At 38.6% G+C, this 25,209-nt stretch overlaps 1 protein-coding gene across 1 annotated transcript in view; it reads left to right on the forward strand.

Moving 5' to 3' along the window:
- Positions 1–25,209, forward strand: part of LOC140197203 (cadherin-related family member 2-like) — a 140,962-nt gene that overhangs the window by 15,280 nt on the left and 100,473 nt on the right. The window contains exons 4-13 of the mRNA XM_072257126.1: positions 3,472–3,614; positions 10,361–10,426; positions 10,951–11,040; positions 11,189–11,278; positions 11,409–11,525; positions 12,314–12,442; positions 12,545–12,620; positions 18,499–18,599; positions 19,236–19,439; positions 21,787–21,942. Of these exons, the coding sequence (XP_072113227.1) occupies positions 3,472–3,614; positions 10,361–10,426; positions 10,951–11,040; positions 11,189–11,278; positions 11,409–11,525; positions 12,314–12,442; positions 12,545–12,620; positions 18,499–18,599; positions 19,236–19,439; positions 21,787–21,942 (1,172 nt within the window). The remainder of the gene's footprint in view (positions 1–3,471; positions 3,615–10,360; positions 10,427–10,950; positions 11,041–11,188; positions 11,279–11,408; positions 11,526–12,313; positions 12,443–12,544; positions 12,621–18,498; positions 18,600–19,235; positions 19,440–21,786; positions 21,943–25,209) is intronic.

The raw sequence follows: 25,209 nt of genomic DNA on the forward strand, positions 1-25,209 counted from the left end.
TCTCTCTCACTGTTATGGAAATACACCAGTTAAAGCCTTTAACATGGGTGCCTTTATTTTAATTGATATGTAGTTGTACACACTCAACAGGTTTGACATCCTCATTGCCTTTCCAGACACTCTTCAATTATAATTAATCATGTGTCAGGGAATCTTTGGGTACACAACTGAAGAACTATCTCCCTATTTTATTCCCCTCCATAGCTGCTGTCTGACCTGCTGAGTTCCTCCAGCATTTTGTGTGTGTTGCTGGAGAGTGGTTTCAGATTTGTTAGCACATAAAAATGTCAAAATGAATTTCAAAATATCTATTTTGTGGAAATCACGTGTGAGGTCCGTTGTGTTTAATATTTCAGTAATACTTGAATAATATTGTAAATATATCGTTTGATTAAGCATTCATTATTGTTTACATAAATAATTGCGGGGTACATGTAAAAGTACGTGAATAGAATACATCATCAAGCCAGCTTGCCATAAATGTACTCCTCACTAAAAGTAAAAATGAAGTTTACATGCATCCCTTGTTTTTCTCTCAATTAGTTCTATGTTTAGGAATTCCTCTCCAATATGCACATCTTAACTTGAAAATATTATATTGTTATCCCTGGGTCAAAATCCTGGAACTGTTGACCCAGCTATGTTGTGTCAAAATGAAAATGAATTTATATTCAAAGTACATATATGTCACTATACCTTGAGATTCATTTTCCTGCAAGCACTTACAGGAAAATAAAGAAATATAGAACACAAAACATAGAACATAGAAATCTACAGCACATTACAGGCCCTTTGGCCCACAATGTTGTGCTGACCATGTAACCTACTCTAGAAACTGCCTAGAATTTCCCTACCGCCAAACCCTCTATTTTTCTAAGCTCCAAGTACCTAAGAGTCTCTTAAAAGACTCTATTGTGGCTGCCTCCACCACCGTCATCGACAGTGCATTCCACGCACCCACCACTCTCTGTGTGAAAAAATTACCCCTGACATCCCCTCTATACCTACTCCCAAGCACTTTAAGATTATAGAATTTACGAAAAACTATGCATAAACAAGACTGACAAACAACCAATGTGCAAAAGAAGACAAATTGTGCCTGTAAAAAATAATGTAGTGTTCTTGAAAGTGAATCTGAAGGTTGTAGAATCAGTTCAGATTGAGGTGAGTGAAGTTAATCCATGTTGGTTCAGGAGTCTGATGGTTGAAGGGAAATAATTGTTCCTGAACCTGGTGAAATGAGACCTAAAGCTCCTGTACTTCTTGCCAGAAGGTAGTAGCGAGAAAAGAGCTTGGCCTGGCTCATGGGGGTCCTTGAAGATGGATGCTACTTTCTTTTGGCAGTGCTCCTTTTAAATGTGCTCCATGTTTGGGAGGGCTTTGGCTGTGATGGACTGAAATGTATCCACCATTTTCTGTAAACTAATCCATACCTGGGCATTGAGTTCCCATACCAGTCCGTGATGCAACCAGTCAGGATACTCTCCACTGTGCATCCAGAGAAGGTTGTTAAAGTATTAGATGAAATGCTGAATCTACGCGGACCTATGAAAATTAAAGCACTGTTTTGCCTCCTTCATGATGACACTTGGATGCCATCCAGGACAAATCATCTGATACGATAACACCAAGGTTCAAAGTTTCTGAACCTCTCCTCCTCCAAAATCCAGGCTCATGAACCTCTGGCTTCTTCCTCCTCTAGTCAATAATGATCTTGCTGACTTTTGCCAGAAGGCATGTAGTGGTGTAGGAAGTGGCTCACCAGCCACATTCTCTAGGGCATTTAGGCATGGTTAATAAATGCCAGCCTTGACAAAAATGAACAAATCTTGAAAAATGAATCAATGAAAAGTCATCACTGCTGCCCTGTATTTTCCCGAGAATTGTTGCAAGCTCTGCAGCAGTTCCTATCATAAGTACTCGGAAATTCAGAAATCTCACCTGAATGCAGAGAGCCAAATACCCTGGCCAATATTTGTGGGCATTTTGCCAAGTATGTTTGGCAATTGGCCTCACCCTCAATTCCTGTGGTGGAGTACAGCTTCCTGGAGTTTCTTAGAACCTTCACCAAGGGAAATGGCCACCAACCATGCCCCAGGTTAAACTGGCAAAGGAACAATGGCCTTATTCATTTCAATGGAGAGCTAAGGCTGGGAGCAATTTAGAAAAGTTTAATGATTTAATATTTTTAATTAATGGAGTTTATTTTAAAATCTTGAATTACTTTTTGGGTTTTTTTTGGTTAGTTTTTAACTTACCAAAAAAAAAGTAATGGTTGGTTTTCTCTTAATAGTTTTTGGAGGTTTTGAAGTGTTTCTATAAAAGACAATAATAAACATTCAAAATTTTGGCACAGGGGCACAGCTAATAGTGTTGCTGTCTCACAGCTTCACCTCCTCTGGGTTCAGCCCTGATCTTTGCTAAATACACCGGTTCTCCTGATGTCCACTTGGGCATCAGCCCACAAGTTAAAAATGTTTGGGTTAGTTTGCCACTGTAAACTGTCCCTGATGTTCAGAAGACTGGTAAAAACAAGGAATTGGTGCAGATGGGTTCTTGATAGTTGGTGTGGACTTTCTGTGCTGAATATTTAACGGACATTTAGACAGGTACTTAGAGAGGAAATCAGGGATATGAGCCTAATGCAGGCACATGGGATTACTGTAGACAGGCGTTTCAGTCTACGTAGATTGCCAGTCTGAAAAGGCCCATATCTGAACCTTATGATTCTGTGATTCTAAAAGCTTGTTTCCACACTGTAGGACTAGGACAAGGAATTTTTGCCAGTGCATCTGCATAAATTAGGTGCAGCTTAGCACAACAAGGTATTGTAGTGGTTAGCGCAATCGCTTTACAATGCCAGTAATCACCAATCAGGGCTTGATTCCCACCACGGTCTGTAAGGAGTTTGTACGTTCTCCCCGTGACCACATGGGTTTCTTCCAGGTGCTCCAGTTTCCTCCCACATTCCAAAGATGCATGGAGTAAGTTGTGGGGGTGCTATATTTTAGAAGCACGGTGACACTTGTGGCTGCACCCATAACAATCCTCAGACTGTGTTGGACCCAAACTGACTTTATGTTTTGATGTTCCTATGTGCATGTGAGAAATAGTTCTAATATAATCTATCTAAACCAGCAGGTGACTGGAGAGTCAGTATCCAGAAACCTGGTAGGGCCATGAAATGTTGGGTCTTTGCTGATCCATCCTACTATAATATTGAACTTGTTACCAAGACGTAAGCAAAAAGGAAACAAATAGGAACACACTTTTTAGTCATTCATTCTTACACAGATTCATACTTTATCATTTGACATCAACTCTCTTCTTCTTTGATCACTTCCTTTTCATTGTGCTGATTTAGAAATCTGCTAACTTCCTCCTCTTCAGTCTCCTTCATCCATCTATCTTCACTAACTGGTCGCCAATATTTTCATATCTACATATTGTCCTTTCATATTCCCACTTTAGGTTCGTCTGTTTTTCGGATAGCTGCTGAAGATAAAGATGGTGACCTACTTTTATATGGGTTGGAGGGAGAATTAGCATCAGTTTACTTTACAGTGGACAGCACCAGTGGCGACGTAACTATTAAAGAAGCCATTGACAGAGAGGTTTGTGTGTTCTTTTTACTAAATCACAATTTTTAAATATTGTTATGTGGCAACGGAGATGACTATTATATATTTTTTTCACATTGAACACAAGCATTGAGGGATAATTTATACTAGCCAGTTAAATTACCAACGAATTTTTCGGATTTGAGAGAAACCTAACATGATCGTTGACAGAAAATGCAAGCTCATTTTACAACTAGTTAATACTTCTTCTATCTGTTCTAAACACTCCCTAATTCAATTTAAAGTTGTCCATAGAGCATATATGTCTAAAGATAAATTAGCTCGTTTTTATTCTCATATTAACCCTTTGTGTGACAGATGTCATGGGGCGATAGCTTCCTTAACTCATATCTTTTGGGCCTGTCCTACTCTGGAAATTTTTTGGAAAGATATTTTTAATATTATTTCAAAGGTATTGAATATAGATATTTCTCCTCATCCTATTACTGCTATCTTTGGATTACCTAAAATCTCCAGTAATCTTTCCCCTTCAGCCCGTAGACTGATTGCATTTCTTACTTTAATGGCGAAAAGATGTATTTTATAACATTGGAAGGAGATTAATGCTCCAACTACATTCTTTTGGTTTTCCCGGACGATACTATGTTTAAATCTGGAGAAAATTAGAAGTAATCTTTATGATTCTTCAGTTAAATTTGAACAGACTTGGAGATCTTTTATTCAACATTTTCATTTAATGTAACTTTTTTTTTCTTTCTCTGGCCATATTTACATTCCCTTCTTGCTTTTTAACTGTTTTTAATGGAGGTCGGGTTTGAGGACGTGACGGTTTTAAGTTGTTTAACTCTACTCAATACCTAGTTAGCCCTTTGCTTTGCTTTGCTTTTTTTTTAGTTTAGTTGCACGGTGGGTTTTTTTGGTTTTTTTTTCCTTATTGACATATTTGAAAATTAGTATACTATTATATTACCTGGTTATTTTATATCTAAACTGCACAGTTTGTACTAACTTCCTTTTGTGTATTAATATCTCTTGTAAAGTTATATTGCAACTGTGTATCAGTGCCTATATGGTTTACCTTTTGTGTACTAATTCAATAAAAAGATTTAAAAGAAAATGCAAGCTCCATATAGACAGTGCCTGGCGTCAGGATTGAAACTGAGTGCTTGGAACTGTGAGGCAGCAACATGAATTGTTGTTATACTGCGTAGCCTTCCATCTCTGATAATATCACTTCCTCAAAGTTTATTCTTATTCAGGTCAAATACACTTTCCTCAGTCCCTGTGATGGAACACTCCAGATCGCAGGAACTTTGCAGGCTAGGTAGCATGTATGGAAAAAAATTGCAGTTGACGTTTTGGGCCAAGACTCTTCGGTCCTTTAAATCTTCAAGAGAGTGTTTCTGACTCCTGCCTGGTTTGTGGAAGAAAGATGATACCCAGCCTCTGACTAGCCCTTGTTACCATTGTGTTTGTGTCTGGTCTCAGTGAGTATCAGCTAATGGCAGGGGACTCAGCAACAGAACCGTCACTGAATGTCAAGTGTAGCTGGTTAGACTCTTATTCGTTGAAGTTGGTCATTTGCTGGCAGTTCTGTGGTAGGAATGGTACATTCCTCTCCCCACTATCATTCCATTTCCCATACGTGCGTTTCATTTGTTGACTTGCAAATATATTTGAACATTGTCCAATCCTCAGCAAGTAACCCCATTCCTGATCTTTTGGTGAACGGAAGTTCATTGATGAAGCAGCTGACTGTGATCTGGCCTGGGATACCTCAATGTATGTTTCAATGCACATGTGGTAAATAAATGAATTTGAATTTGAATCTGGGAGGAACTCGAGCAGGGATCTCCCACAACCCATAACATAGCAGCAGTAGCCTTCAACCATAGCAGGTGCTCCTGTACCCCAAATCGTGCAGCACTGGAAGTGCAGAAAGTAGAAACTAATTGTCTATTTGCACTTGGATCATCCACTTCTTACTCATGTTTAATTGTTCATCAAAATTAGCAAATGTATATCAAGCCCAACAGAAAACAAGCTACAACTTGTACCGTATGTAGACTCCAAATGCACAGAATTATTTTCCCCTGATGATTTTATCAGGGCTGATCCAAACAATTTAGACCAGCCTTTGGGAGGGCAGAGGAAAGGAAAGGAACTGAAATTGATAAAAGTTTGATGAGCAACCAATGTGTTGCTATTCTGCTGATTTTAATCCTCGTCTCTCCTCACCTCAGCTTCCATTGAATGATGAGTACTAAAATGCATTTCAGTGATTCCTTGATTATCTTGAGTATTGGCTTCTGACTTTTCAAAGTTCAAAGTAAATTTATTATCAAAGTATATAGAACATAGAACATAGAATAGTACAGCACAGTACAGGTCCTTTGGCCCACAATCTTGTGCCGACCCTCAAACCCTGCCTCCCATATAAGCCCCCACCTTAAATTCCTCCATATACCTGTCTAGTAGTCTCTTAAACTTCACTAGTGTATCTGCCTCCACCACTGACTCAGGCAGTGCATTCCACGCACCAACCACTCTCTGAGTAAACAACCTTCCTCTAATATCCCCCTTGAACTTCCCACCCCTTACCTTAAAGCCATGTCCTCTTGTATTGAGCAGTGGTGCCCTGGGGAAGAGGCGCTGGCTGTCCACTCTATCTATTCCTCTTATTATTTTGTACACCTCTATCATGTCTCCTCTCATCCTCCTTCTCTCCAAAGAGTAAAGCCCTAGCTCCCTTAATCCCTTAATATCTATGTCACGATACACTACCCTGAGATTTATTTTCTTGCAGGCATTCACAGCAGAACAAAGAAATTATAGATTCAGTGTAAAACTCCACACAAAGACTGACAAGCAACCAATGTGCATAAGAGGACAAACTGTGCAAATACAAAAAAAAAGTACTAAATAAATAATATTGAGAATATATGTTGTCGAGTTCTTGAAAGTGAGTCCATAAGCTGTGGATTTCAAGATTCTTTAATGCCATTTGCTGTACACAAATGTAAAGGAGAACACAATAATAGTTACTCTGAAATCAATGCAGCACAAAAAATGATAAAAAAACCCAATAATAATGAAAAAAACAATACATAGAAAAACACAAGTTAGCTCATATACATAGATTGATTGTATGTCTATAAAGTGTCTCCAGGCTGTACATAAGGTGGCTGACAGGAAATAATAAAGTAGTGGTGGAATTAGTGTAGGGAGGCATTGATCAGTCTTACTGCTTAGGGAAAGTAACTGTTTTTGAGTCTGGTGATCCTGGTGTCAATGCCGCATAGCCTCCTCCCTGATGAAAGTGGATCAAACAGTCCTGGAGCAAGCTGGGTGGTATTCATGATATTACTGGCCCTTTTCCAGCACCTTTCTGTAGACAAGTCCTCGATAGTAAGTAGGCTGGTGCTTATGATGCATTAGGTAGTTTTGACGACCTGTTGTAGAGCTTTCCAGTCTGCTGCAGTGCAGTTTCCGTACCAAGCAGTGACGCAGCTGGTCAGAATGCTCACTGCTGTGCATCTTTGGAATGGTGTAAGTGTGGATGTGCAAAGTCCAGCTCTCCTCAGTCTCAGAAACAGAATCAGTTCAGTACTGAGGTAGACTGAACTGAGAGTTTTCTCCGTACTACATAAATGTCCCACCTTTGCAAAGCAGCGCTAATTCATCTTGAGTTTAAGATAGAACACTCAAAAGAAACTTAAAATCCTTTTTGTAGGTGTATGGTCAACAATTTCTGAAATGCAGGATCATTACCATTTTTGAAAAGTCTATAGAACCCCCTCATTGATTGTTTCTCCTTGCTAAGAATCCTTGTGCCTATTTCATCTTTAAATAATTATCTTGAAATAATATATACATTAAATTATCTCATAGATATATTGTTTGTTTTGGCAGGATATGAAACTATAAGAAATTCTCTGACTAACAAAAATGTTAAGAAATATGTCATAGCAAAGGGTTTGATCTTAGTGCTTGGTTGTAACAAATCACATATGGTAAAATGTTCCCGGCAACAAACGTTAAACTTGAAGACCTAGTTAGCATACCAACGCAGATGGTTCATTCAACATTCATAACTCGGCCACCACTCTGAAGTTCCAAGAATTTGAAAGTAAAGCTAGTGGGCCAAATCTCACAGTGACAAAATGATAATAATGACACTGACCTCTAAAGTACCTACGCACAAAGTGTTAGCTAGCTCTAGACTACATACCTCCTTTTTCTCAATGTCAGCTTCAGTTTGGGACCTCCTGCGTTGGATTCATAGCACCTAATAATATGGCAAGCATGAAGGTAAATCAAGCAACCATTCAGACTGAAAAACTCTCAAAGATGGCAATGCATTAGGCTATGTAAATTATACTGTAATCACTACAGTAAGATCAAAATAAAAATAAAAACGACATTTAAATCTCTAAAAATACTTACACTTGAAAAACTGCATCCTTTTAATTTTGCACTAAAGAAGGCTGTAAATTTATTTTTCCAAAGCTGATTTTTGCTTTTTGAGCTCTGTTCACCACTACTTGTGTCTTAACTCACTGGCACATGTCAGTGATAATAAATCTGACTCTGACTCTGACTCTGATACCGTTTCCTATGTTTTTTTAAACTTCACCAGTCCAGAAGTCAGGACCTTTAATTTAGACTTGTGCAGCATTACCCATTTTACATTTGCTTTAGAGGTCTTGGGGATTGCACTTTGACATGAAGCAGAATAGCTTGCTGGCTACTTGAAGTTCAGTAAAAGGAAAAAATAGGAAATATTATACATCCGGTTCAAAGAATGCTCAGGGACAAATTCAGCAACTACCTGCCAGTCAGTCGAACTTTTTTTTGCTGAGAAGCCTTTGGAATCAATAATCAAGAAACATAATCAATAATTAGGTAGCAGTTATACTTTATACTTTATTGTCATCAAACAATTGATACTAATGTACAATCATAACAGCGATATTTGATTCTGCGCTCCCCACTCCCTGGATTACAAATATTAAATATTGAAAATAGTAAAAATGAGTAAATATTAAAAATTTAAAATATAAATCATAAATAGAAAATAGAAAAATGGGAAGTAAGGTAGTGCAAAAAAAGAAGAGGCAATTAGGGAAATGCTATTACAATGCCAACGACCAGGGTTCAATTCCTGCCACTGTCTGTAAGAAGTATGTTCTCCCCATGACCGCATGGGTATTCCCCGGGTCCTCTAGTTTTCTCCTGTATTCCAAAGACATACAGGTTAGTAGGTTAATTAGTCACATAGGTGTAATTGGGCAGCACATGCTTGTTGGGCCAGAAGGATCTATTATTACTAAATAAGTAAGTAAATAAAATAGAAGTCATTAAGTTTATGATATATCTGAATTTAATACAAGGAAAACTGCACTGCTAAAGACATATTGCATTTGACTAACCTGATTGAGTTTTTCAAAACAAAGCAGAAAATGATGAGAACATGGTGGATGCCGAATATGTGGATGCTTGGAATGTTTTAGTCAAAGTTCCACATGAAAGCCTGCCTAGAAAAGTTGAGGCCCATGAAATGAATGACTCTTTGGCCGTATTTGTAAGAAATTGATATAGGGCAGAAAGAAGAATGTTTTAGGCTGGAGAATGGTAGACCATAGACCAATGGTCAGTATTAGGACCACATCCTTTTGAGTATATATTAATGACTTGGGTGTGGATGTTCACTGGTAATATTTCAAAATCCACAGAGGCAAAAGGGTGGAAAGTGTGATAAACTGTGAGTGGGATAATAGTAGACGTCAAAGGTACAAGGAAAAGCTTGAATGGAAATGTATGTGTTGGGTGGAAATTAAATCAAGGAAGAAAGCAATGGCCTATTTTGACATGATAACCAAACAGGCAATGTGGTTTGAACCAGTACAAATCTAGACAAAGCCACAGAGGGAACTGGGCGTATATATACATGTCTTTGAAGCTAGCAGGAATGTTGAGAAAACATCCTGAGTGTCATAAATAGAGAAGGGGTAAGAAGGTTTTATAAAGCACTAGTTAGATCACAACCAGAGCATTGCTCTGAATTCTGGATACAATAATTTAGGAAGGATGTGAATACACCAGAGGAATTACAGAAAAAAATACTAAGAACAGAAAAAATGTGAGGAGATTTGATAGTATTGAATAAAATCCTGATGGATTTGGATAGTGAAAAATAGAGGGAAACTGTTTCCATATGCCAGGAAATCAAGGAACATTTGAGACAGCTCTGAAGTGATAGGCTAAAGAGCAAGGGTGATGTGAGAGACCTGCAGTGAGCAACTATAATCAAGAAAGCGCTCCCAAAAATGCAGTGGATGCCAAATCATTCAGTCCAAATGGAAAACATTTGCAACGTCATTGGGAAAGAATAGTAAAATGGGTTGCTGTACAGACAATCTGCATAGACCCACTCAGGTGAATCATCTCCTCCTGTGCTGTTACAATTCTAGGATTTTAAAACCATACACTGCTATGAAAATATGAAAATAGGATGACGTTTCAGCCACACAAAATACACCCTGGGTTGTTTTCAAGATTTAAAAATAACCCATACTTACATAAAATTTGCAACACAGGTAATGTATTTTAAATTCCTCCAGTCAAATTTTAGTGGTGTTAATAGCTTCACCAATAATGAAAACAGAGGAAGTGCAAAGATATTTACTGGACAATCCATTAAAAATATTTTACATATTTTAATTATTTGATGCATTTTATGTCTTTTATCTGCATAACTGCAGCCTTCTATTTTGCAGATCTATGCAAAGAGCAATGATCATTTTGGAATAACCATGACTGTTGATGATGGAATAAATGCATTGGTAGGTAACATCAATAACAAGCAATGATGTTTTATTCACAATTCCTTTCTGTCAAGTCTGGGAATCCACTCTCAAAGTCTTCGTTCCAAGTTGATTGAAATTTGCTTGAGCTGAGTGATTTTTGTGACGTCTTTGAGTGATGTCTCTGAAGGGTTTTAAGTAACCCCACAAGTGCAGCTTCTAGATGACTGAATTTATAACAATGATAGATGGCCAGGTGCTCTTGAGAGGGATTCCTGAATGAATCCCAAGATATCCAGTCATGAAGGGTTTCTTCTGTGCTAACATGACTCCTGCTTGCAACACTGGCAAACTGAATGTAGAGAATTTTGTGTTGAATTATGAAAAAAATGATTAAATTACTTTTCTTCGGATGGTAATAACACTTTAGTTTCTCTTTTGTTAAGAATCAAGACAAAGAACAATAAGATAGACATTATATGATTCAATCAGGTACTTGGTAAATCTTGTAATTTTTCATTTGGTTTCCCATTTAATTATGGATCCTCTTTCTGTACATTTAGGTGAAAAAGACGCTGCATATTTTCATTGAAGATGTTAATGACAATGCACCAGCATTTAAAGGGTTACCATATCAAGCAGATGTCGCAGAGGTATCCAGCTTCACATGCCAAACTCTAACCCTTTAAGCATGCAGCTTTGAACTATAGTCAATTATATGTTGTCAAAACTGACATAATAATTGCCAAATTGCTTTGACAAACATATTATTAAGAGGACCCTTATTTTCTTTTGAACCAGAATGAAAAAATGGGAAGAGAGATATTCAAAGTATTTGCTAGCGACTCTGATAGAGGGAATAATGGTTCAGTAAGATATGAAATTCTAGAGGTAACTATTTAAACATTCCTTCTTTCAATTCTTTCATATTTATTCAAAGTTTTGATCTACATATGGAGGAATTAGTTTACACACAGGAAGTATATTTGGTTGACATACCCTCATAACAGTTTTTGCTCAGTTTATACCCTCAGATAATGTGGAGTTGTTTGAAATATCCAAAAATGGTAGTGTTTTCCTGAAAGGTCAACTGGAATTTGCAAAATCCAGCATTTACCAAGTTCTTGTCAAGGCAGTGGTAAGTGATAATGGGACAGGTTATCCAATAAGTCAACAAGGCTTCCTTTGTAAAATTTATTTTCATTTTAAATGGGTTGTGCTTCAACAGTCTTGGTCAAAACTAAATTAAGTTATTAATTTTGATGAGAAAATAGAATAACCTAAGAACTAAACACGAAAGACACAGCATCCACTACTCTGCCTCCAAATGAAACAGACCAAGCAAAAGTAACAGAAGCAGTAACATTTATTTACATTTTCAATGGGTTGTGCTCCAACAGTCTCAGTTGAAACTAAATTGTTATTAATTTTGAAGAGGAAGTAGAATAACCTGAGAACTAAACAAGAAAGACACAGCGTCCACGACTCTGCCTCCAAATCAAACAAGCCAACCAAAAGTAATAGGAGCAGACATTTATGTGTATACTGAAGTTGTAACTTGCAGGGTGAAAATTATCCATTTGCTGTGTTAATTTGTTCTTTGTTGGGTTCAAAACAGCTCCTCACTTTCTGCTCCACATACCTATCTTCTTCCCACATTGACAAGGTTTGAAGGTGCCAAGCTTGTACTTGCCTACATTTTTGGTTAATGCTGTATTCTCTACTCTGTTTTTACTTTGTCACTGGCCCTTTCTCTTTAATCAGATTTCTCAGCAGGGGATGAAAAGTTTAGTCTCAGGAGCCATTTAGTCAAGACTATCCCTACATTTATTAAGAAGGGATGAGAACTCCTTGTAAAATTCACTCAAAGTTAAATGGTCACCTAGCATGGTGGAAATTGAAAGCTTGAATTCTTTCTTTTAACAGGATCAAGGCATACCAGAAGTAAAATATTCAACTACAAGATTGATCATAAATGTGATTGACATACCAAATAGGCCCCCTGAGTACTTAAGCTCCGTTTATCATGTTCGAATTCCAGAGAATTTACCTGTGGTAAGATTGCCAAGAAATCAATTTATCACAATAATATTTAAATGTTATTAAACTATTAAACATGATCTTTAATTAACATGGGCAAAATATTTATTTTTTTAGAACACAGTTATTATCACTGTAACAGCAATTGATGGAGATAGGGGTATTAACAACCCAATCACATACAGCATTAATGGTAAGTAATAAATGTGCTAGATGCTATTTGTACAACACTTGATTGTATGATTAGACAGGTGATTATAATTTATTTATGAACAACTGGTAGTTATGAGCTTGCCGATATTAGTTTGCTATTCACTCTAGGGAGTAATTAATACTTGATGCCCTCACTTCATTTAAGGTAGTTTCTGTGATATATTATTGACCATCTTTGACAGGTCTGGAGAGCATCCTTACTCCAGACTAGCCCATTCTCTTTGCTTTTTTGAAGGAGACCGGAAGTGGTATGACAAGAACAAATAACATTGAAGCAGTAACTGCATTAATTCCCAAACAATTTCTGGACCTTGTACCTCAAGGTGGCCTGAGAAACATCTGATCTAAAAGTGGATCAAGCCACGTCATCCGGAGATCCAGAGATATATGTGAACTGCTTGCCTGTGATATTGGAAAGGCTAAAGTTTGTTTAGCATTCCCAGGCAAATTTAAGCTTTAGTAAAAGCTACAGGAGTCAAGAGTACTGAATTTCAGAAGCAGAGTTCAACATGGCTACATTAGAGCATTGTGAGTTTATTACATACAACAGGGGATGCATATCTACCCAGCAGAGTCTTTCTTTAACCTAGAAAGCACTCTTTCCTTTCTATTAGAAGAATAAAAACAAACTGTCTGTGTATCAATACTCTGGATAAGTAAAGATTCCGTAGCATAAATACAACCAGCAAACATTTGTATTATAAAATATAATTAATCAGTTATGTGCTACAGAATTAGAACACGTAATATATTAGCCAGTCTTACATCACCCCAAGAAAAAGTTTGATTTTCCACTGTTGTATGAATTATTCCTCTCTCTGTAATCCACATGGGTTGAAGGAGTGGAGATAGGTCTCTACCAAAGGAGGTGTAAGGTGCTCCTTCCCTCCACTAGCCAGCAGGTCACCCTTGGATAAGGTGTAACACCAGCTTAGCCCCCTGATCAAGGTCACATGAAGCCATGGGAGCAGGTGGTGGATGGTCGTATGAGCAGCTGGTACATATCACAAGTCCTGGTTATGCGACCAGTGACACCAGGCAGACAACCTCTGAAGAAAATTGATAATGGCGGGATCACCCATCTTGTACAGACACTGGCCAGAAGAAGGCAAGGCAAACCACTTCTGTTTAAAAATTTACTGAGAACAGTCACGGTCATGGAAAGCCATGGTCGCCCATGTCATACAACACTGGCACATAACAAGTGAATGTGGTCCATAAGCACTATCGGTTTCTAAATTTCCTGAGGAGTTGATCAGCTACCCTGGAGTCCATCTAGTGAAAGTAATCACCTTTTAGGTAAAGTGTTCCAGGACTATGCCCCAGCAATGCCAAAGAGCCAGTGATATATTTCTGAGTCAGGATTGTGTGGACCTGAGGGAATCCTGCAGGAGGCAGTGCTTCCTTATGCTTCTTAGTGGTAGAGTCTGAAATTTTAGGAGATGTTGTCAGAAAACCAGGCTGAGAAAGCACACAACCTTTTGTAGGTGGTTCCCACTTTAACCGCTGAGTGTATCAGGGATAAATATTTAGAGTGGTAGATCAAGACAAGTGCTTTTTCTGCAATGATGTTGAGCTCCTTGTATGTTGTTGGAAAGTTTTCCTCCACACTCCAGTTTTGGTGGCATGTCTGGGGGTGCCAGGATGTGTATCACCCACCCCACTCTTTTGTAGCCACAGTATTTATGAGGTTAATACAATAGAGGCTCTTGTTAATGGTGAATCTAATGATGTGGATGGGAGTGTGTACCTGGAGCAGATAATACTGTCTTACATTGATACATTGTCTTTACATTACATTGTCTGGCTCTGCTCTTCTCTGCAAGTGAGGCATTTTAAAGACACCAAATGGTTCATTCCTGAGTCTTTTTCTCAAGAGAAAAGAAACTCAGTCTGTTCATCATTTACCAACTTTGTCTTCTAGTGATTAGTTTATATGTAGCCTTAACTCCCTTTCTTTCTCCATCCCACCCAAACTTTCACCTTTCACTTTCACCATGCACATTTACAAGGAGCGCTGCCACAGAAAAGCAGCATCCATCTTCAAGGACCTCCACAATCCAGACCATGACCTCTTCTTGCTACTACCATTGGGTAGGGGCCTTAGACCCTACACCATCAGGTTCAGGAGCAGTTTTAACCTGGAACCATCAAGCTCGTGAAACAGAGTGGATAACTTAACTCACCCCAGCTCTGAACTCCACAGTGGGCTCCACAGCCTACTGACCCACTTTCAAGGATACTAGGACTCATGTTCTCTGCATTATTCATTTATTTTTATTTGAACAATTTGTCTTCTTGTGCATATTGGTTGTTTGTCAGCCTTTGTTTATCTATAGTTTTCATAAATTCTATTGAACTTCCTGTGAATGTCTGCAAGAAAATGAATCTTGAGGTAGTATATGGTGATATACTGTATATATAGATAGTAAACTTACTTTGACTTTCCAAGTAATAATATTCTTCCACCCAGAGTCTACAGTTATCTGTGTGGAATTTAATTTATCTATTTGCCCACTCTGCAAATGATGAATATCTTTTTGTAATGTGTTGCCAACCTGCTCAGCCATCTGTCTCACCCATACTCAGCTGAAGCATTCAATTCCAGAATCATTAATATAAACTGTGAGGTGGAGGATCCTGCTTCCCACTGCGAATAGTTGGTATTTACTGCACTGGTGTCTGCTTTTGATTCTGAAGCTACTTAATTTGCTGTTTGTTCCTTAACTCTGCATATTTGTTGCTGGTGTATTTTTACTGATTCTTGCTACAGTTCTACTGGTTTCTATACTTGTTCAAGCTTCAGAAGTACGGAAGGAGTCAGAGAGCAAGTGCTAAAGGACGTTTTGCAAGCTTTGCATTTTGTGAAAAGAGTTCCCTCTATTCGTGGGTTGCATGCTGAGTTTTCTCCTTACAATACAGCATGACAGGCAGGCTCTGCCCAGGGCACACAGCAATGGACAAGATGGTGCAAGAGGGAGGATGAAGTGAAGCAGAAGGATTTTCAGTGGGAATCCATATCTCCCATGCAGTTCAGCAAGCATTAAACAACATGTTAGATATCTGTGCCTAACTAAGCATGAAGTCTTTAAAATCTGTCATCAGCTGAGATGCAACTTCAGCGCAGAAAAGGGCAAGGATAACATTGCGTGCACCTGTCAAACTAACCATTTTATTACTTTTTATATTTTTCTTCCACTGTGAGTACAAAAGGTCAGTAGGACACTCCATTCAAAGAGGATGACTATATTTCAGTCAGTTCTTCCAAGGGATAGCAGGCTTTCCTGTGATGTGGAGCACCACTGACTTCACACATACTGCTTTGTAAGGATAAGGTGTCAATACTGCCATGAACTGGAACCAATATGGAAGCAATTCTGTGCCTCAAATTCAGACTAGTGCGTGACCACAGGCAGCGGAGCATGCAGGCTGAGTGTTTCCTTGGTAACCATGATTCCTATAGTCAGGGATACTCCATGGTGCCATCTGCATTTAGACCATAATGGGGAACCAAAAACAGTGTTTGGCTGCAGACAAAATAACTGAACGTTCTGGAGTGCATAATACATACATCTGTCTCAAACACTATCAGCCAATAGCACTTATATCCATTATGATGAAATGTTTTCAGAAGTTGGTAATGAAATATTTCAACTCTTGCCTATGAAATTACTTGTATTCGCTCCAATTTGCCAATTTGGCACAGCAGATACCACTTCATTGGCTCTTCAATCAACTATGGGAACATTTGGACAGCAAAGCTGCATACAGCAGGATCAATTACAGTTCAGCCTTCAATACCATCATCTCAGGATTAATTAATAAGATTCAATAACTTGGCCTCAGTATCTCCTGTGCAATTGGATCCTTGATTTCTTCTCTTGCAGACCCCAGTCAGTTCAGATTGGCAACATCTCCTGCACAATTTCCACAACACAGGTGCACCACAAGTTAGGGTGCAGAGCCACAGTTTTACTCACTTTATACTTATGACTGTGAGGCTAAGCACATCTCTAATGCTATATTTAAATTTGCTGATGACATCACTCACTGTCATTGGCTGAATCAAAGATGGTGGCGAATCAGCATTGAGGAGGGAAATTGAAAATCTGGCTGAGTGGTGTCACAACACTATCTTACACAATGTCAGCAAGACTAAGGAGCTGATTATTGACTCCAGAAGGAAGAAACCAGAGATCCATAAGCCAGTCGTCATTGGGGGTTCAGAGATGGAGAGGGTTAGCAACTTTAAATTCTTCGTTGTAATCATTTCAGAGGGCTCAGCCCGGAAATGCAATTAAGAAGAAAGTATGGCAGTGCTTCTACTTCCTTAGAAGTTTGTGAAGATTCAGTATGACATCTAAGGCTTTGACAAACTTCTGTAGATGTGCATGGCGAGTATATTGACTGTTTGCATCGAGAGTATATTGACTGTTTGCATCACAGTGTGGTATGGAAACACCAATACCCTTGAATGGAAAATTGTTTGAAAAATAGAGGATATGGGGTAAAGCCCTCCCCATCACTGAGCACACCTACATGGAGTGCTGTCACAGGAAAGCAGCATTCATCATCAAGGACCTCCACCACCCAGGCTATGCACTCTTCTCATGCTGCCATCGAGGAGGAGACACAGGAGCCTTAGACCCCTCAGCATCAGATTCAGGAAGGTAGTATCCCTCAACTATCAGGCTTTTGGACCAGTGGGGATAATTTCACTCAACTTTATTTGCCCTGTCACTGAACTGTTCCCACAACCTATGGACTCACTTTCAAGGACTCTTCATCTTATGTTCTTGATATTTATTGCTCAATTATTTTTTTTCCGTTATATTTGCACAGTTCATTGTCTCTTGTACATTGGTTGTTTTTCCGTCCTGTTGGGTGCAGTCTTTCATTGATTCTATTACGTTTCTTGGATTTACTGTGAATGCCCGCAAGGAGACCAATCTCAGGGTTGTATATGGTGATATATACGTACTTTGATAATAAATTTACTTTGAACTTTGAACTTTACTATATGACTCGATATCTCTGTGTGCAGTGCGCCTATAATGAAGACCTGTTGTAATTCAAAATCTGATATTACTTTAGATAGGCCGTATTTGGAGCATTGTGTGCAATTCTGGTCATCCCATTTCAGGAATGGTGTGGAGGCTTTGGAAAGGATGCAGAAGATGTTTACCTGGATACTGCATGGATTAGAGGCATGTGCTATGATGAGAGGTTGTACAAATTTGGGTTGCTTCCACTGTGGGGGGATGTGAGAGAGATTTATAAAATTATAAAAGGTATAGATAGGTTAGATAGCGACAATCATTTTCCCAGGATAGAAATGCCAAATACTGAAGGACGTAGCTTTAAGGTGAGAGGGAGAAATTTTAAACAAGATGTGTGGAGTAAGTTTCTTTAACACAGAGGAACACGGAAAATACTGCCAGAGGTGATGATGGAAAACTATATGACAGCGGTCTTTAGACATGCACATGCAAGAAGTGAAGAGATATGGATCATGTGCAGGCAGGTGCAGTTAGTTTAATTTGGCACCATGGTCAGCACAGACACAGTGAATCAGAGGGCCTGCTCCTGTGCCCTGTGCTGTACTCTTCAATGCTCCATAAGGATACAGCCTACAAGCAGGCTGAAGAAATGCTTCCATTGGTCGGAAGTAGCCAACTGGTTGATAGGAGGCTGCAAGATCAGAAGGATATAGGGTTACGAGAACTTGGAAGACGTATATTACTAGTACAAACCACAATATGGATCGCATAGGTAAACATTGAATTAGTGTGTGGCATTTTCTGTCTAATTTTATGTAATTAGGGTTGCATACACCGTTTCTCATTGTCTCACTTTAGGTACCAGTGCATTTAAAGTGGATAACATAACTGGTAGAGTCACCACCTCCTCTCTGCTGGACAGAGAAGATATGGAAGAACTCATTACAATTGATGTCACCGTGAGTCACACCACAGGCGTAACACCTAAATGCAATGATTTATTATATTTCTTTTTCATCATGACTAAATTTTATCATGTTTATATTATTTGTTTGTTACCATTATTCTAAATTTTGGTACATATCTGTGCTGAAGTTTAATCAGTTTCAATGTTAAAACTGCTGACTGGTTACAACATTAGGGTATACAAGCTGTAAGACTCCCCTCTTGTTTCACTCCATTTGCGCGAGTCGGTTATAGGTAACCCTCTGTTTTGCTTCCCTTTGTAACAAGCAGGTTAATGAAGCGATTCAACGCATGCATTCCTCTTTTAATCTTCATACGATTGTTTTGCACTCAGAGCCTGCACTGTGGAAGCAAAATAAGGCTTTGCATTTGCTTTTAAATTAATTTTGAAAGGCTGATGTCAGCCACAGAGGGTGCCCAGTTTAAAAAAAAGTACTTGAGTGGCGCAAGATTAGGCTTTGTGCATGTTTGGATGATTTTTGAAAGCAGGAAAAGTAGGTCATCAAAACTGAAGGCACAGTTAGGTTTCACTTTGTATGCCGCTGCTTTGTTGCGTTGATAAAACATCTTAACACTCCCACTGATTTTAATCATAATGAAGTGAAAATGATTTTTTAAATTAATTTCAGGCTTTTGAACTTGTCAACGGTATTAAGGACCCTTCAGCTACAGCGACAACAACAATTACAATTTTAATACTTGATGTCAATGACAATAAGCCAGTATTCTATTCAATGCCTGGAACATCTACTGACACATTCCGTGCAATAGTGCCTGAAGAGACTGCAAACGGCATGCCGATTCTTCACATTTTTGCACAAGACCTTGATCAAGTTAGTTTATTTCATTTTAAGTTTATATTTTCACTTCATCTTCCATTTACAAGTCCTTGTGAAGGTATTCAGCCTCCTACCCTTTGATTACTTGAATATTAAAACCAGGGATTTTGATCAATTTAATTGAGAATTTTCATTTGTGAATCACATGTTTTTTTCACAGTAGAGCTGAAAAACAGGGACAATTGTAAAGCATGAAAAGCTAAAATTCAAAAACTGAAATGCCAGCAGTTCAAAAGTATTCATCCCCCTTTGCTCAGTACTTCATTCAACCACCTCTTGTAGCTATTACAGCCAGTAGTCTTTTTGGATAAGTCTCTATCAGCTTTGCACAATGCGATGGAACTAGATTTGCCCATTCCTCCTTGCAAAATTACTCAAACTGTGCCAGGTTAGTTGGGGAGTTGTGGTGGGCAGCAATCTTGAGGTCTTTCCAGAGATGTTCGAACGGGTTAAGGTCAGGACTCTGACTGGGCCATTCAAGAACATCAACTTTCTTCATTTGAAGCCACTCCTTGGTTGCTCTGGCAGTGTGCTTTGGTTTGTTATCCTGCTGAAAGGCAAACTTCCTCACCTGTTTAAGCTTTCTAGAAGAGGCTAGCAGGTTTTTATCCAGGATCTCTCTGCATTCTGCAGCATTCATCTTCCCATCAATCCTGACCAGATTTCAAGTCTCTGCTGCTGAAAAGCATCCCTGTAGCATCTACCATACCTTACAGCAGGGATGGTGTTACCTGGCTGATGCGCAGTATTAGATTTATATCTCACATAAACATACCGCTAGAAAAAAACACATCCTTTTCCATAAAAACTTTGCAAAGCATCACTCAGAAGATACTGTAAAGATGTGAAGAAGGACTTGTGGTCAGATGAAACTAAAGTGGAACTTTTTGGCAATATTACATGCTAACTGGAAATCTGATCAGGATTGATGGGAAGATGAATGCTGCTAAATCCTGGATCTCTCTGTATAAAAACCTGCCAGCCTCTGACGGAAAGCTTAAATTGAAGATGAAGTTTGTCTTTCAGCAGGACAGTGACCCAAAGCACACTGCCGGAGCAAACAATGAGTGGCTTCAAATGAAGAAGATTGATGTCATTGAGTGGACCAGTCAGAGACCTGACCTTAACCTGATTGAACATCTCTGGCAAGACTTTCCTGTAAGACGGTGAGACGCTCAGTCACATCGGCATCTACAGGATCAACTAAAGGTGTTATTGTCTCTCTTAAACATTTTTGTACAAGCACGAGAACTTAAAATACTGCAGGTCTATCCCATCAGCGAGTTGGTCCTTGGTGGAGAAACTGAAGGAGTTGGACATGGTGTGGATCGTGCTGGTGTTGGCATCAGAGGAGTTGATGCATGAAGACGGTGTGCAGTCCAACGACGAGTGCTCATCTTAGTTGCTTTTCTTGTGATTGCAAGACCCTGTTGGATATTGTTAATTTGGGATGCTGCAGGTCCAGTTCTCTGATTTATTGGCCCACTGCAGGAGTGGATGGTGGGTATCTGCATGGCCTTGGTCAGAATGAGGACTAAATCTCAAGCCATGGCATCACCCGTTTACAGCCACTGGGAGGGAGGCTTTGAAGTTGGCCTTCACCAGAGTGCCGGGGGCAGTGTGGTATGGTATCTGAGTCGGTGCGGCCTCTCAGTGTTTGCTCGGCAGAAGACAAGTTGTATTTTGTTCAACTGCAGACTGCTGCAACATTTATGGACTCAGGGTCTTGGACAATATTTTTTTGTGTGAATGCATTTTATACGTGCTTGCTATCTTATGTGTGCTATATATACTTATTACTGTGTTTTGCACCTTGGCCCTGGAGTAACACTGTTTCATTTCAATGGTATGAATTCAAGGGGATTCATTTATGGTTGAATGACAACTAAACTTGAACTATGAACTATAAAGATTTCTGTCCGCTGCCACCCTCTCCCCCGCACTAAACTGGCACAGCTTGAGCAAATTTGCAAGGAAGAATCAGCAGATCTTGTTCCATCACATTGGGCAAAGCTAGTAGAGACTTATCCGAAAAGACTACTGGCTGTAATAGCTGTGAGAGGTGGTTTAATTAAGTACCGAGCAAAGGGAGATGAATACTTTTGAACTGCTGTTATTTTAGTTTTTGGATTTTTAGTTTTTCTTGCTTTACAGGTTTTCCTATATTTGGGCTCTTCTGTGAAAAAAAGGAGCATGTGATCCACAAATAAAGAATATCATTTCAATTGATCAAATTCCCAGGTTGAAATACTCACTTATGTAAACAAAGGGTTGGGGGCTGAATACTTTTACAAGGCACTGTATCTGAGCCCGATTATCTTTCACCTCTCCCATTCAATAGGGCAACAATGGAACATTTGGAGTTTTTCTTCAAGGACCAGATTCTGCAGCTTTTAATTTGAATCGAAATATTGTTTATAATAAGGGAATGTTAACGATTCAAGTGGCAAATTCTGAGGCACTGGACTTTGAGAAGAATGATGTCTTACAGCTTCAGGTGTGTTCAACTATTTTTTATCAGCTAATCATCGCTAATAATGATTAAAAGAAGCATTATTACCACTTCATCGAATGTTCAAAGAAAGCAAAGCAAGTATATTTGATTGATCTCCAGAAATTAATAAATTTAACAGAATTAAAAGTATATTAAATGAGGAAATGAACATGAATGTAGTGGGCGGTTTACTGGACTCATATCATGAGACCTATGCTGATGCTGTATCTGAATCCCAGAACAGCAACTGAGGTCTTTAATATGAAACAGGAGTGGGAATGTGTGATGAAAAGAAGCATCAGAGACTGTGAAAATGAAACTACTGGATTACAAAACATTCAGTACACTAACTTTCTTCAGAAAAGCTAATCTGCCACCTTTCTCTCTTCTTTCATTTCTGAAGTGCTGAGCAAGTCAGTCAGTTCAAGGGTAATTTGGGATAGGCTGAAAATTCTGGCTTCCATTCCCAAAACATGAATAAATAAGTAAAACAATAGAAATATTGCATGAATTAACTTTAAATAGGTAATGGGGATTGATGGGGATAATAAGTAATGTTACTGAGTGCTCCATCAGCCTATCTTACTATTGTGCTCTCTTCTTGGACTATTTGTTTCTGCTTTCTATATTCTTATTGTAATTTATGGTATTTTTATGCATTGCACTGTACTGCTGCTGCAAAACAAAAAAAATATCACAACATACTGTATGTCAATGATAATAAATCTGAATCTGATTCCCTCTGCCCATCATGTCCCATTATCTTTTACATAAATAAAGTAATAATTAACTTCTCCACTGTCATCTCCATCACCACTGAGAATAGCTTGGGGCATTTTGTGCTCCAGGCCTTGTCCGTCAGTTCTCCTGCCTTGGGTGGGCTGAGGTGGGGAAGAAAGAGTCCCTGTCCGCTGCACTCGGGCTCCAGTCCCTAGGTTTGGCTGCCAGGTGCATCCCCTCAGACTCTGGGTTGGTCGCTGACCCCTGGTCCTGAGTGTCGGTCTCAGTCCCCAGCACCTGGTCCTGAGTGCTGGTCTCAGTCCCCAGCCCTTGGGCCAATTTATGACTGGTAGTTTCTCATTCAAGAATTTAAAGAAGCAGATTGAGCACAGGTTTTCAAACAATAATACATTACTTAAAATACAGATGAAATTACTCTTTAATAAGTATTCACAATATAATATTTGCAACCATAAAGGATTCTGGATATTAAGTCATGTTTGAATTCAGGTGTTTTTTTTTAATGATTGTTCTCCAAATTGGACAATTAGTACAACCCATCCAGAACTAGCTGTTTAGGTGTACGTTTTTACTTGACTTTTCTCAACCATTAACAGAAGAATGGAGCTCCCTTCACATTGGGAATATATTAAGAGCCACAAATAAGAATCAAAATCAGGTTTACTATGTCTGGCATACGTCGTGAAATTTGTTGTTATGCGGCAGCAGTACTTTGCAATACATAATAAAAACTGTAAATTACAGTAAGCAGTATATGTATATTTAAAAAGTTAAATTAAATAAGTAGTGCCAAAAGAGAGCGATAAAAGTAGAGCATCCAGTGGTTCAATGTCCATTCAGAAATCTGATGGTAGTGGGGAAGAAGCTGTTGCTGAATGGTTGAGTGTGTGCCTTCAGGCTTCTGTACCTCCTCCCTGATGGTAGCAATGAGAACAGGGCATTTCCTGGGCAATGGGGGTCCTTCATGTTGTTGCCATTTTTCACTTAAAATAAGGCAAAAATTCAGTGTGCTTAACCTTATTGGCCTGTACGCCAAGCTGTGACCTGAGGTCTTTCTCTACCAACACTTCCCAGATCTGGATACAGATTCCAAGTTGCTGGCCCAGTGGATTCAGGCTGTTCAGAATTGTAGTCCCCAAGTTGTGTGTCAATCCCCAATTCCCAGTTTTATAGACACTATAGGGCTTGTTAAATGGTATGTAGTTGTTCTGACATCAGAAGCCATTTGAAATCTATTAAAAGTGAAAAATTACAAATTTAAATTTTGTTGAATAATTATAAAATGAATTATCTAAAACATCCCAAAACACATAAATAATTAAATACATTGAACAAAATTGAAATAATTTTAAAAGAGACCTTGCATTTTCCTTAGCTATATATCTACATTTCTGTACATCCCATTGAAATTACTGATGACAGGGAACCTATACTATATATACCCCAAGATCATGGAAATGACTTTCCACTGTAAATATTGAAGAATTTGCAAACTGGATCCATGCTAGAGTGTATATGAAATCCCGTGGTGAAACAAACAGACATATTTAACGCTCAATCTATTAGTACAAGTGACTTCCGCTTCTATTAAACAGAAGCAAACCCTGGATTTGTTTTCATTTAAACTGATAAATGCCAGTGGTTCTATTGAGAATGGCCAGCATGCACTCGCCAATCCACACAAAAGTATCCAAACTTCCTGTACCATTGTGCAATTAGTCAAAAATGAGCCCTTAATTGTAACTATTTATCTAACAAAGTTACTTAAGAAAGAGTTGAAGAGTTTATGTTTAACTTTGTTCTGTTTTATTTCTAAACAATAAGACAAAATCCATCTACTTTCACTCCCAAAATGATCTCCTTGGCATTCTGTTGTATAAAAACTTTTCTATCAGTGAATTAGAATGGGAAGAGGGAAGAGTGATACTTGAAAACCTTCAGTTAATGGACTTATTGAGAATGGTCAATATCTGTGACAACAACTTTAAAAAACCAGGAGCCATTTATGATAGATGCCAACATAGGAGTATACAATGCTGCCTTGGGAATTTCAATGAATAATCTTATGTTTTTGTTTCAATACTATATGTGACATAAAAATCTAGCATTAAAAATTAATGAGAACCATGAAGCTAGTAAATTGTCAGGAAGTTTCATCTCGCTCAGTAATTTTTTTTAGCAGATGAATTTTATTGGGCTTCACTTGTCTACTGTTCTGACTTAACCTGAAAAGCTAACTATAGAACATAGAACAGTACACCACAAGGCAATTAAATTTGTAACTAAACCAATCTCTTCTGCCTACACAATGTCCATATCCTTACATTTTCTTCCCACTCGTGTGCCTAGCTGAACGTCTCTTAAAAGTCTCTAATCTTTCTGCCTCTACCACTACCCCAGGCAACACCACCATTCTCTCTGTAAAAAAAAACATGCCCCTTATGTCTGCTTTGAAATTAGCTCTCTCAACTGAAATGCGTGTCCTGTGGTATTAGACATTTCAGCCATGGTAAATAGATACTTTCTGTC

Source organism: Mobula birostris, chromosome 5, assembly GCF_030028105.1.
Source record: "Mobula birostris isolate sMobBir1 chromosome 5, sMobBir1.hap1, whole genome shotgun sequence".
In the NCBI taxonomy this organism is placed as follows: Eukaryota; Metazoa; Chordata; class Chondrichthyes; order Myliobatiformes; family Myliobatidae; genus Mobula; species Mobula birostris.